The sequence below is a fragment of the Myotis brandtii genome, unplaced genomic scaffold, assembly GCF_000412655.1.
Source record: "Myotis brandtii unplaced genomic scaffold, ASM41265v1 scaffold61, whole genome shotgun sequence".
Classification (NCBI taxonomy): Eukaryota; Metazoa; Chordata; class Mammalia; order Chiroptera; family Vespertilionidae; genus Myotis; species Myotis brandtii.
This window is the reverse complement of record NW_005370318.1, coordinates 3,122,548-3,133,964: the sequence shown is the minus strand read 5'-3', so window position 1 is coordinate 3,133,964 and position 11,417 is coordinate 3,122,548. Positions and strand designations below refer to the sequence as shown.

Here is an 11,417-nt window from a genome sequence, read left to right as displayed (position 1 = left end):
CAGTAAAACTTTCTTTACATAACAGGCTGTGGGCCAGATTTGGCCTGTGGGTCGTAGTTTGCTGACCCCTGCTCTTAATTTATTTCTTTTAACTACTCAATAGTATTCTGTCTATAATATGAATATATCATGTTTTATTTTTTATTCCCCTATAATGGATGTTTAGGTTGCTTCCCGTTTTTCTACTATTTTAACAGTGCTTCAGAAAGCATCCTTATGCGCCTTTGCAAAGGATTTTCATCAAGACAAACACATCTGTAAAAGTGGAATTGCTGAAGGCTTTTTTCTTTTCTTTTCTCTATTTTAATTAGAGGTGCCCCAAATAAAATGCTTCAGGTAGAATGTGACCAGTTTTTGACCTCTAGCCTGGAATATTTATAGGAAGCCAATAGTTTTGAGACATCAATCTACACCTAGTTCTAGAATTTGAGGTAAGACTCCATGAGAACTAGCAAAGGTGAGGGTGTGTGAATCTAAACAGAAAAGAGTTGGAGAATGGTCTGGAAGAATGTGGCTGCCCTGAGAAATGTGTAACTGATTTCCTCTGAGGACAAAAGAGATGAAGTTAGCAATTTTTCATGTGCAGTAGCCATTTAAAACGGTACTTGTTAACATCAGATTGACAAGTTCTAGCAGAAAAAGTATTTAGGATGAAGGTGATGAGTTGCTGACCTATGATTCCGTCTTTCCTGGCAATTCTGTGAGTTTCTTTAAAGATTTATCACTGTAATTAGAGTGGCTAGAAGAAGAATAAGGAAGGTAATAAAGTAAAGAAAGAGTATCAGGGCATTCTTCCAAGAAAACCCTCTTCTTTGAGTTGGATCCAGAGCAAGATTTTAAGCCCTAGTGACAGGAAATTAGATTAGTCCATCTTCCTGAAATAATACATCAATAAAACATGACTAGTTCAGTTGAGCTCAGTGAGCTCAGAAAAGAAATGGTGTTCTGTGTTCTGAGTTGAGATTTAATCAAGGGGACTGGGGCTTTGGGAGTTCCTTCTTTTTAAGAGATTTTTAAGATTATTGTAGGTCATTATGATGCCTTTGTTTTGATTGTTTTGGAGACCTCAAAAATATATGAAGCAGCTGAATATCAGTCAGCCTGCTGCAGGCTTTTTTTTTTCTTTTTTCTTTTTAACAGGCTTGGGGATACATTGTTTTGATAGGTAAAAGCTGGACAGCCCTGCCTCTTCAGAGGTATATAATGCAGAAGAATGGGTCATCTTCACTGACCCATTACCCATCCACCCCGTTACATGTCTCTTACTCCTTCAAGTCTGGATCCTGTCTAACTGCCCCATGCACTGCAGCAGAGACCTCCCCAAAGGAGGCTTAAGGGCCTGGGGTTTGAGCTTGGCACCTAGACATTTTGTTAAAATGGAGGGAGAGACAGGCAAGGGATCAGCCACAGCTGTAATCTGGGGACCATTCCCTGGAAAAGAAAAGGAGACACAATAAACAGACTGGCCATTCTAACATCTGGTTCCTTCTCATCTGGCAAAATTTTAATAGCATCTAGAAGATGATGGATGAAAGGGCTGCCTTTTACATAGTTTTCTTTCTTTTTTTGTAATATTTTTCAATGTGCTTTATTTTCTTTTTTCTAATTCTTTATTGTTGAAAGTATTACATATGTTCTCCCCCCTCCCCCCCGCCCTGCCCGCCCTGCCCCAGGCTTTTACCACCCTATTGCCTGTGTCCATGGGTTATGCATATTTGCATACAAGGTTTTTTTGGTTGGTTACCTTCCACCTACCCACCCTCCCTCGCCTTCCCTCCGAGATTCTGCACCCTGTTCCATGCTTCCATGTCTCTGGGTCCACTCCATTCATCAGTTTATCTTGTTACTTAGATTCCACTTATGAGTGAGATCATGTGATACTTGTCTTTCTCTGACTGACTTATTTCACTTAGCATGACACTCTCCAGGTCCCTCCATGCTGTCTCTAATTGTAAGAGACTCTTCTTTTTTACTGCTGCATAGTATTCCATGGTGTAAATGTACCACAGCTTTTTTATCCACTCATCTACTTGGCACTTGGGCTGTTTCCAGATCTTAGTTATGGTAAATTGTGCTGCTATTACATAGTTTTCTTTAAACGGCTTGAGATTTGCTCAGTTGGAGTGGCTCATTTGATGAGTGTTGCCCTGTTCACCAAAATCTTGCTGGTTCGCTTATTGGTCAGGGCACTTACCTGGGTTGTGGGTGGTTGGGGCACATACAGAAGGCAACCAATCATTGATGTTTCTCTCTCTTTCCCCCCCACCCCCACACACACATGTCTTGGGATGAGGATTAAAAAAAGAGGGGGTGGCTTGCCCTGCCTGGTGTGTCTCAGTGGTTAGAGCGTCATGTCTGCCTATGCACCAAAGGGTTGAGGTTTGATTCCCAGTCAAGGGCACATACCTGGGTTGCAGGTTGTATCCCCGGCCCTAGTCAGGGCATGTGCAGGAGGCAGCCAATTGATGTGTCTCTCTCACATCAATGTTTCTCTCTCTCTCTCCCCCCCCTCCTTCCTTCCCTTCCACTCTCTCTAACAAAAAAAAAAAAAATTAGAAAAAATATTCTCTGGGGAGGATTAACAAAAAACAAAAAAAATGGCTTGAGATTTACTTCTAATTGAACATTGGTAAGATATTTGGATCTCAGTTTAATCTAATTTATTTTTTTAGGATGATGACTCCCAATGGAAGAGGAGAAAATGTTAGTCTATGATGTTTAATGCCTAAAATTAGGGCTGACTGGTAATCTCTGGAATGACCCTTTGATGGGTCATTTGGATGAATCTGTATTAATTATTTTTTAATCCAGCTTTATGTTGGTTCATAAAGCATTTCTGTCTTTCTAAGTGCCTATTAGTCTCACAATTATTTATTTATTTATTTTTTAGAGAGAGTAAAAGGGAGAGAGACAGAGAGAGAAACATCGACGTAAGAGAGACGTCGATTGGTTGCCTTCGTACATGCCCAGGGACCGAGCCTGAAACCGAGGTACATGCCTTTAACCCTTCAGTCCACAGGCCGATGCTCTATCCACTGAGCCAAACTAGCCAGGGCAGTGGTCGGCAAACTGCGGTTCGTGAGCCACATGCGGCTCTTTGGCCTCTTGAGTGTTGCCATGAAGTTTCAATCACACTGTATGTGCACGCCCGCACGTGGTATTTTGTGGAAGAGCCACACTCAAGGGGCCGCAGTTTGCTGACCACTGAGCTAGGGCAGTCTCACAATCATTTAAAGGAAGAACAATGATTCCTGTTGTACAGATTTTATAGCAAAGGGGTTCAGAGAGGGTAAGAAGTCTTCCTGTTCTTCATGCTAGACAGCATAATTTTATTACATGTAGCAACTAGAAGGAGTACGGGAATAACTTTTTATGTTTCCATATGCTTAGCAGCAGAATAGGTTTTTTGTTTGTTGTTTTTTGTTAATCTTCACCTGAGGATATTTTTTTTATTGATTTTTAGAGAGAGTGGAAGGGTGGAAGGGGGGGGAGAGAGAGAGAGAAAGAGAGAGAGAGAGAAACATAGATGTGAGAGAGAGACATTGATTGGTTGCCTCTTGCATGGGCCCCAACCAAGTCCGGGGATCGACCCTGCAACCAAGGTACATGCCCTTGACCGGAATCGAACCTGGGACCCTTCAGTCCACAGGCCAGTGTTCTATCCGTTGAGCCAAACCAGCTAGGGCAGAATTATTTTTTTTAATGAAAGACCAATGGGAGACATATTGACTTTCTATATTTATTAAGCTTCAGCATATATGCCTAGAGTGGCCCGTCACTGCTTCACATTCTCCAGCCCTTTTGCTGGCAGAGAATAGGTCATTCTCACAAATAAAAAGTATATTGTTATCACTGCTCTAAGTATCTATTGAAATTACAAATGTGTATGTCCTGTGATCCAGGAATTGCACTTCTAGAAATTTATCCTTGCAGGTATACTTTCCCACACATGAAAGGATGTGGTCCTAGGTTTCTAATAGTAAAAATCAGATACAGCTTAAGTGCTAGGGTAGTGGTTAAATAAATTATGATGCTGCCATACAGTGGGATATGTAGCTGCTTTCATATAGAATGAGACATCTCTATATTTCCTGAAGGACAGACTCCAAGATACATGGTTTAGTGAGAAAAAGATGATGCAGGACACTGTGTTTTGCTGTGTATAACATACTATGCTTGTGTACAAAGGGAGAGGGTAAGTATATATTAATACATTAGAGGCCCGATGCACGAAATTCATGCAAGGGCTTGGCCCTCGCAGCTGTAGCGACTTGCCTCGGCCCTCACAGCCCCAGCTTCATCCGGAAGGTCGTTTGACTGTCCGGTCTAATTAGCATATTACGCTTTTATTATTATAGATACTTGCTTGTTATACCTTAGCTAGTTCAGAAAGATTAAAATTTAATAACACTTGCCTTGTGGGAAGGGAAGTAGGTGGCTGGAGAACAGGTGACGTAGAGGGAACTGTCACCAAAGGACCTTTTGAATCAAGAACTATGTGAGTTACCTATTTTTTTAAAATATGTTTTATTGATTTCAGAGAGGGAGGGAGAGGGAAAGAGAGAGAGAAACATCAATGATGAGAGAGAATCATTGATTGCCTGCCTCCTGCATGCCCCCTTTTGGGGATCGAGTCCACAACTCGGGCATGTGCCCCTGACTGGAATCTTTCAGACCGTAGGCCAACGCTCTATCCACTGAGCCAAATAGGCTAGGACCTCAGCTACCTTTTTCACTTAACAACATATCTTGGTGTAGGACTACATTTAAATCAGCACATTCTTTTTAGTAACTACATAGGATTCCACTACATATGTGAAATATATTTAATTTATTTAATTAGCCCCCTCTTGATGGGAATTGAGGTTGTTCAGTCTATTGCTGCCACAACAGATACCCTATCTGTAAGATAAATTCTTAGAAATACAACTGCTAGCTCAAAGGTATGTGCATTTAAAATTTTGATAGATAGTTCCAAATTACTCTATGCAGAGGTTGTAGTAGTTCAACAGGATATAAGATTACTCAGGTTTTTAGAAAGTTTCCAGCTGCCTCAACCTGTAACATAAGATAAAACATTGGTTGCAGGGCGGGCAAGCCAGTTAACACTATTGGTGGACTAGAGTTTTTATTTTTCCCACTGAAGCTGGTTAAGGTCCTGTGAGAAAGTATACAGTGTAATAAAGGTATTAAATGTAGCTGTCTGCCCTAGCCGGTTTACTTTTAGTATTGAAAAATTAAAAATAAATTAAAAAATTAAAATAAAAGAAATGCAGCTATCAGAAGGTTAGCAAGATGAAAGTGACGTGGGTGTGTCAGTTGCTGTTGAGCAGCCTTCACTGACAGCTGTACTGTCCTTACTTACTTTTGCTTTTTTTCTAGGACCTTAGCATCCTGAGACATCATAGCCTTCAGGGTTGACCTGGTCAGAGTTCATCATGTCCAAGTTAAAAAGCTCAGAGTCAGTCAGGGTGGTGGTTCGCTGCCGGCCCATGAATGGCAAGGAAAAGGCCGCTTCGTATGACAAGGTGGTAGATGTGGATGTGAAGCTGGGGCAGGTGTCTGTGAAGAACCCCAGAGGAGTGGCCCATGAAATGCCCAAGACCTTCACCTTTGATGCAGTGTATGACTGGAATGCCAAGCAGTTTGAACTCTATGATGAGACGTTCCGACCGCTTGTGGACTCCGTTCTGCAGGGTTTCAATGGGACGATTTTTGCCTATGGACAAACAGGGACTGGGAAAACCTACACCATGGAAGGAGTCCGTGGTGACCCTGAAAAAAGAGGGGTCATCCCTAACTCGTTTGATCACATCTTCACCCATATCTCTCGATCCCAAAATCAACAGTACCTGGTCAGGGCTTCTTACTTAGAGATCTACCAGGAGGAGATCCGAGATTTGCTCTCAAAGGATCAGACCAAAAGGCTTGAGCTCAAAGAGAGGCCTGACACTGGAGTGTATGTGAAAGACCTGTCTTCCTTCGTCACCAAGAGCGTGAAGGAAATAGAGCACGTGATGAATGTGGGGAACCAGAACCGTTCTGTTGGTGCTACTAACATGAATGAGCACAGTTCGCGTTCTCATGCAATTTTTGTCATCACCATCGAGTGCAGTGAGGTGGGCCTTGATGGAGAAAACCACATTCGTGTAGGGAAATTGAACCTTGTCGATCTTGCTGGCAGTGAACGGCAAGCCAAGACCGGTGCACAAGGGGAAAGACTGAAGGAAGCAACCAAGATCAACCTGTCCCTTTCAGCCTTGGGTAATGTCATCTCTGCCCTGGTGGATGGCAAAAGCACTCACATTCCATATCGGGACTCAAAGCTTACCAGGCTCCTCCAAGATTCTCTTGGTGGCAACGCTAAAACTGTGATGGTGGCCAATGTGGGGCCTGCCTCTTACAATGTAGAAGAAACTCTGACCACCCTGAGATATGCCAACCGTGCCAAGAACATCAAGAACAAGCCAAGGGTCAATGAGGACCCTAAGGATGCCCTCCTTCGAGAATTCCAGGAAGAGATTGCTCGGCTCAAGGCCCAGCTAGAAAAACGGTCCATTGGCAGGAAAAAGAGGCGAGAGAAGCGGAGGGAAGGTGGTGGCAGTGGTGGGGGTGGGGAAGACGAGGAGGACGAGGGAGAAGAGGGTGAGGAGGAAGGGGATGATAAGGATGATTATTGGCGGGAACAGCAAGAAAAGCTGGAGATTGAGAAGCGGGCCATTGTAGAGGACCACAGCTTGGTTGCAGAGGAGAAGATGAAGCTGCTGAAAGAGAAGGAGAAGAAGATGGAGGACCTGCGGCGGGAGAAGGATGCTGCTGAGATGCTGGGCGCCAAAATCAAGGTAATAGACTCCTCTTGGGCCTTCTTTTTCTTTCAAATCTTTTTGTTTTTATCAAAAAAATGACGAGGGATGATGTTTCTTTTGGGTTTGCATTCCCAGTAGCTCCATGATATCCAGTGCCCAATAAACATTTGTCGAATTGTATTGAATGAAGAAGAAGAAGGTTTTCAAATTTAAAAAATTTAAATATTGAATTCATAGTAAGAATAATTGTTGCATATGTGCAAGGTATACAAAGCAGCATTAAAACTAACACCCATATTACCCTCCGTCCACCCAGTGTAAGATATAGGACAACAACCATATCTTTATGAATTCTTTGTGTCCCCTCACACCCACCAGGTAATCATTATCTTGGATTTGTTGGTTAATTTCCTTTATAGTTTTCCCATATATGTATATATCTCTAAATAAAAGATAGTTTTAGTTTCACATTGTTTTTGACTTTTATATAAATGGATTCTCACTGCTGCAATTTGCTTTTATTCACTCAGTGTTATGATAATGAGATTTATCCACATTGATGCCTATAGCTGTGATTCATTCATTCATTATTACTGTTCTGAGAGTTGCACGGTATTCCATTCTTCTGAGAGAGTGGGTTGTTTCCATTTTCTGCTATAAACGTTCTTGTACTTGGCTCCAGGAGAACAGGTACATACAAGAATTTCTTATCTGACACTGCTAGGTCCTAGAATATGTGCAGCTTCAACTTTACTAGATGATGACAAGTTGTTTTCTAAAGTAGCCCTGTGAATTGAAACTTCTACCAGGAACATATGAGTTCAGATTGCTCCTCATCCTTACCAACACTTAGATTAGCAGACTGTAGTTTTTTTGTATATCTAGTGAATATAAAATGGTAATTTGTGGTGTGTGTGTGTTTTAATTGATTTTTAGAGAAAGAGAAAGGGAAAGAGGGAAGAGAGAGAGAGAGAAACATTGATGTAAGAGAGAAACATGAATCGGCAGTCTCCTGCACGCCCCATACTGGGGATAGAGCCCACAGCCCAGGCATGTGCCCTGACCGGGATTCAAACAGACAACCCTTCAGTGCACAGGATGACACCTAACCAACTGAGCCACACCCTCCGGGCTCGTTGTGGTTTTAACATGCAGTGCAGTGATCACACAATATACAGGATGGTTTCATCACCCCCCAAACGCTCCCTGTAGTCAGTCCCGCCCCTCAACCTCCAACTGTCCAGTTGCTGACCAGTATTCTAGAGCAAGGAGGCTCCCAGTGTTGAACCGTCTTCTGGTGGCAGTTACTGCTCCATCAGGTGCCTGGACCCTGGGCTGCCACCGGGCGTCCATGGCAGAGGAGGGTGCAGAGCTCGCCCTGGAATCCTCGGATGACCACTGCCTGACCACAAGCCAGAATTCCTCTGGCATGTTGGGTTCTAGCTCATTGAATTTATGCACACTTTTTATTTCTGCTCTAAAATGTATGTATGCTTATTTAAAAAGGACAAGTGACCTCTCTCCCCTCCCCTCCCCCTGCTATATGAAGCCATATTTTGTCTGTGGCTCATGGTAGCCCTCACACAGAGCTGGGTACTAATTTATTTTCAGAGACAGGGGTCCTTTCCAGGACTCTGAAGACCTGATGCGAAAATGGATTCATGTACAACACAGTTAGGAGATGACTGTTTCAGGGAGCAGCTTTCTAAAGGGGTTCCATTAGTGTTCCAAACACTGCCTCACCCTCCTCACTCCTGCACTTGAAGGGTAACTGGGAGTGCCCATGTTTGATTTGCATGCTGTGTTTTAGGATCACATCTGTTATCCAGGCCCAGGAACACCTAGAGTCTCTAAACTACCCAGTGTATTTAGGCACCTCTCAGAAGCCAAATGTGGCCGGACTCGGCATTACTGCTCCCTTTGGGCGCAGTCAGTCCCACCGCCTCTGACTCGCGTCTCACCAGGATCTCTTGGACCCATCATCCCCTTTGCTCTCCTCCTCCACTACTGCCCTAGCCCAGGCCTGGACCCTCAAAACAGCTGCCTGGCTGGTCTCCCTGCACTCAGCCTGCCCTTCTCCTGTCATTCTCCTTGTGGCATGGAGTCATGTTTCTAAAACACAAATCTGATTGTGTACCATCATGCTCAAAGAACATGGCGTGTTTGCTGCAGTTCTCAGGATCACGTTTAGTTTCTCATAACAGAGCTTTGAGGTTGTTGAACTGACTGACCCTTGATTGCTTTGCCAACTTCATGTATCACCACTCCCTACCCTACCCTCTCACACAAATTTTTTTCTTGGCTGATTTCTATTTGACTTCAGCACTCTGTAGAAGTCTCTGAGACAGGAAACTTTTCCTGACTCTCTCCTAAAGCCTGAATTCTCTCCCTCCTGTGTGCCTCTCCCATTATTACTTGTTTTTTCCCCTCATGATGGCTTCTGACCCGTAGAGTAAGAACCTGCTTACTTGTCTGTGGCCCTCAGTGGACTCTCAGCTTTGCTATTCACACTGAAACATTTTTTGTTAAAAGAAAGCTGAAGTTCGTGTATGTCTGGAGAAGATGTATCTTCTGTATTTCCAAGGTAGAGCCCCCTCAGCCCCATCGCAGTGATGAGCAAGACACAGCTGAACACAATATATTTTTCTCTGGAGTCCGCCCCCTTTGCCTCAGTCCAGGAAGAGGGAGAGGCACCTGTACGAGTCTCCCTCTGAGAAGATACATTCTGAGGGAGACCATTCACAAGATGGATTCTACTTTTTCCTCAGGCCATGGAGAGTAAGCTGCTTGTTGGAGGAAAAAATATAGTAGATCATACCAATGAACAGCAGAAAATCCTGGAGCAAAAACGGCAGGAAATTGCAGAGCAGGTAACTTTTCATTCCTGTTTGGGGAGAATGTGGAGGGTAAGGCACATTAATGCTACCAAGCAAATATCTCTTGTATTAGACTCTTCAGAGGGAATGGAAATGAGCTGTGGTAGCCCCTTCCTAGCGGGAGACTCTGATCTGGAGCAGCCCTGCCCTATATTCTTGTGTAGACATTGTCTCTAGGCAAGCTGATGAATTTTGGAATGTTGCTCAGAAACGTCGAGAAAGAGAAATCCAACAACAGATGGAAAGTCGAGATGAGGAGACCTTAGAACTTAAAGAGACCTACAGCTCGTTGCAGCAAGAGGTGGACATCAAGACCAAAAAACTCAAAAAGGTATAAAAGGAACCAGGCCAGGCAGAGGTGTCTTGAGACTTGGGGGGAAGGGAGAGCTCATTGGCTGGTGGGCCACCCTCCTCATCTGCTTCTCCCCTGGGTTCCAGCTCTTCTCCAAGCTTCAGGCAGTGAAGGCAGAGATCCATGACCTCCAAGAAGAGCACATCAAGGAGCGGCAGGAGCTGGAGCAGACTCAGAATGAGCTCACCAGGGAGCTGAAACTCAAGTAAGTTCTGGGCCCTCCATGGCGCCCCCCAGCCACTTGCTGGGTTGTTGTTGTTTGTTAAGTAAGAAATGCTTCCCTGAGGACAGGGTCCCTTCTCTCCAGCTCATCTCCTGTCACTTTGTCCTCTATTGTTGAGAAAGTCACTTTCTGTCTCTGGACTTCATCTGTGAAGGGAATGATTTCACCAGATGATCTCCAAGTTTCCTTCCACGCTGCCTTCCTGAAGCCTTTCAGGACTCTGGCCTCACCTTTATCTATTAATGAGAAGGAATCTTTTATTAACTAGAATTTTCTGAATGGTATAGAGAACACCCAAATACCCATCACCCAAATTCAATGATAAAACATCTTTTGTCATCTTTCATAAAAGTATTTTTTAAAATATATTTTTATTGATTTCAGAGAGGAAGGGAGAGGAAGAGAGAGATAGAAACATCAATGATGAGAAGGAATCATTGATTGGCTGCCTCCTGCACGTTGGACCGAGCCCGCAATCCAGGCATGTGCCCTTGACTGGAATCGAACCTGGGGCCCTTCAGTCCGCAGGCCGATGCTCTATCCATTGAGCCAAACCAGGCAGGGCCATAAAAGTATTTTAAAGCAAACCTTACCTCAAGTTATGTCACTCCTGCATACTTACATGACCACAATGCAATTTTTAAAAAGCTTTCTTGAAATATAATTCACATACTTTACAGTTCACCTATTTAAAGTATACAAGTGAGTTTTTAAAAACTATATATTTACCCGGGCCAGGTAGCTCAGTTGGTTAGAGCATTGTCCCTATATGACAAAGTTGTGGGTTTCAGTCCCCAGTCAGGGCACATACAAGAAGCAACCGATGAATGCATTAATGAGTGGAACAACAAATTGATATTTCTCTCTCTCTCTTGCTCTCTCTCTCTCTCCTCTCTCCGCTTCCTTCACTCTTTTGCCCCCTCCCTCTCTCTCAAATTAATTTAAAATATATATATATTTAGCCTGGCCAGTGTGGTTCAGTGGTTGAGCATCGACCCAGGCACCAAGAGGTTGGTCAGGGCATCAGGGCACATGTCTGGGTTGCAGCTCAATCCCCAGTAGGGGGCGTGCAGGAGGCAGCCAGTTGATTTTTCTCTCTCACTGATGTTTCTATCTCTCTCCCTCTCTTTTCCTCTTTCTCTAAAAAAACAAAAATCAAT

General features: G+C 43.7%; 1 protein-coding gene across 1 annotated transcript in view; it reads left to right on the top strand.

Moving 5' to 3' along the window:
* Positions 1-5,382: 5,382 nt before the first annotated feature.
* KIF3B (kinesin family member 3B) overlaps positions 5,383-11,417 on the top strand; it is a 17,448-nt gene continuing 11,413 nt past the window's right edge. Inside the window, exons 1-4 of the mRNA XM_014550697.1 lie at positions 5,383-6,842; positions 9,575-9,676; positions 9,891-10,013; positions 10,121-10,239. Of these exons, the coding sequence (XP_014406183.1) occupies positions 5,439-6,842; positions 9,575-9,676; positions 9,891-10,013; positions 10,121-10,239 (1,748 nt within the window). The 5' untranslated portion in view covers positions 5,383-5,438. The remainder of the gene's footprint in view (positions 6,843-9,574; positions 9,677-9,890; positions 10,014-10,120; positions 10,240-11,417) is intronic.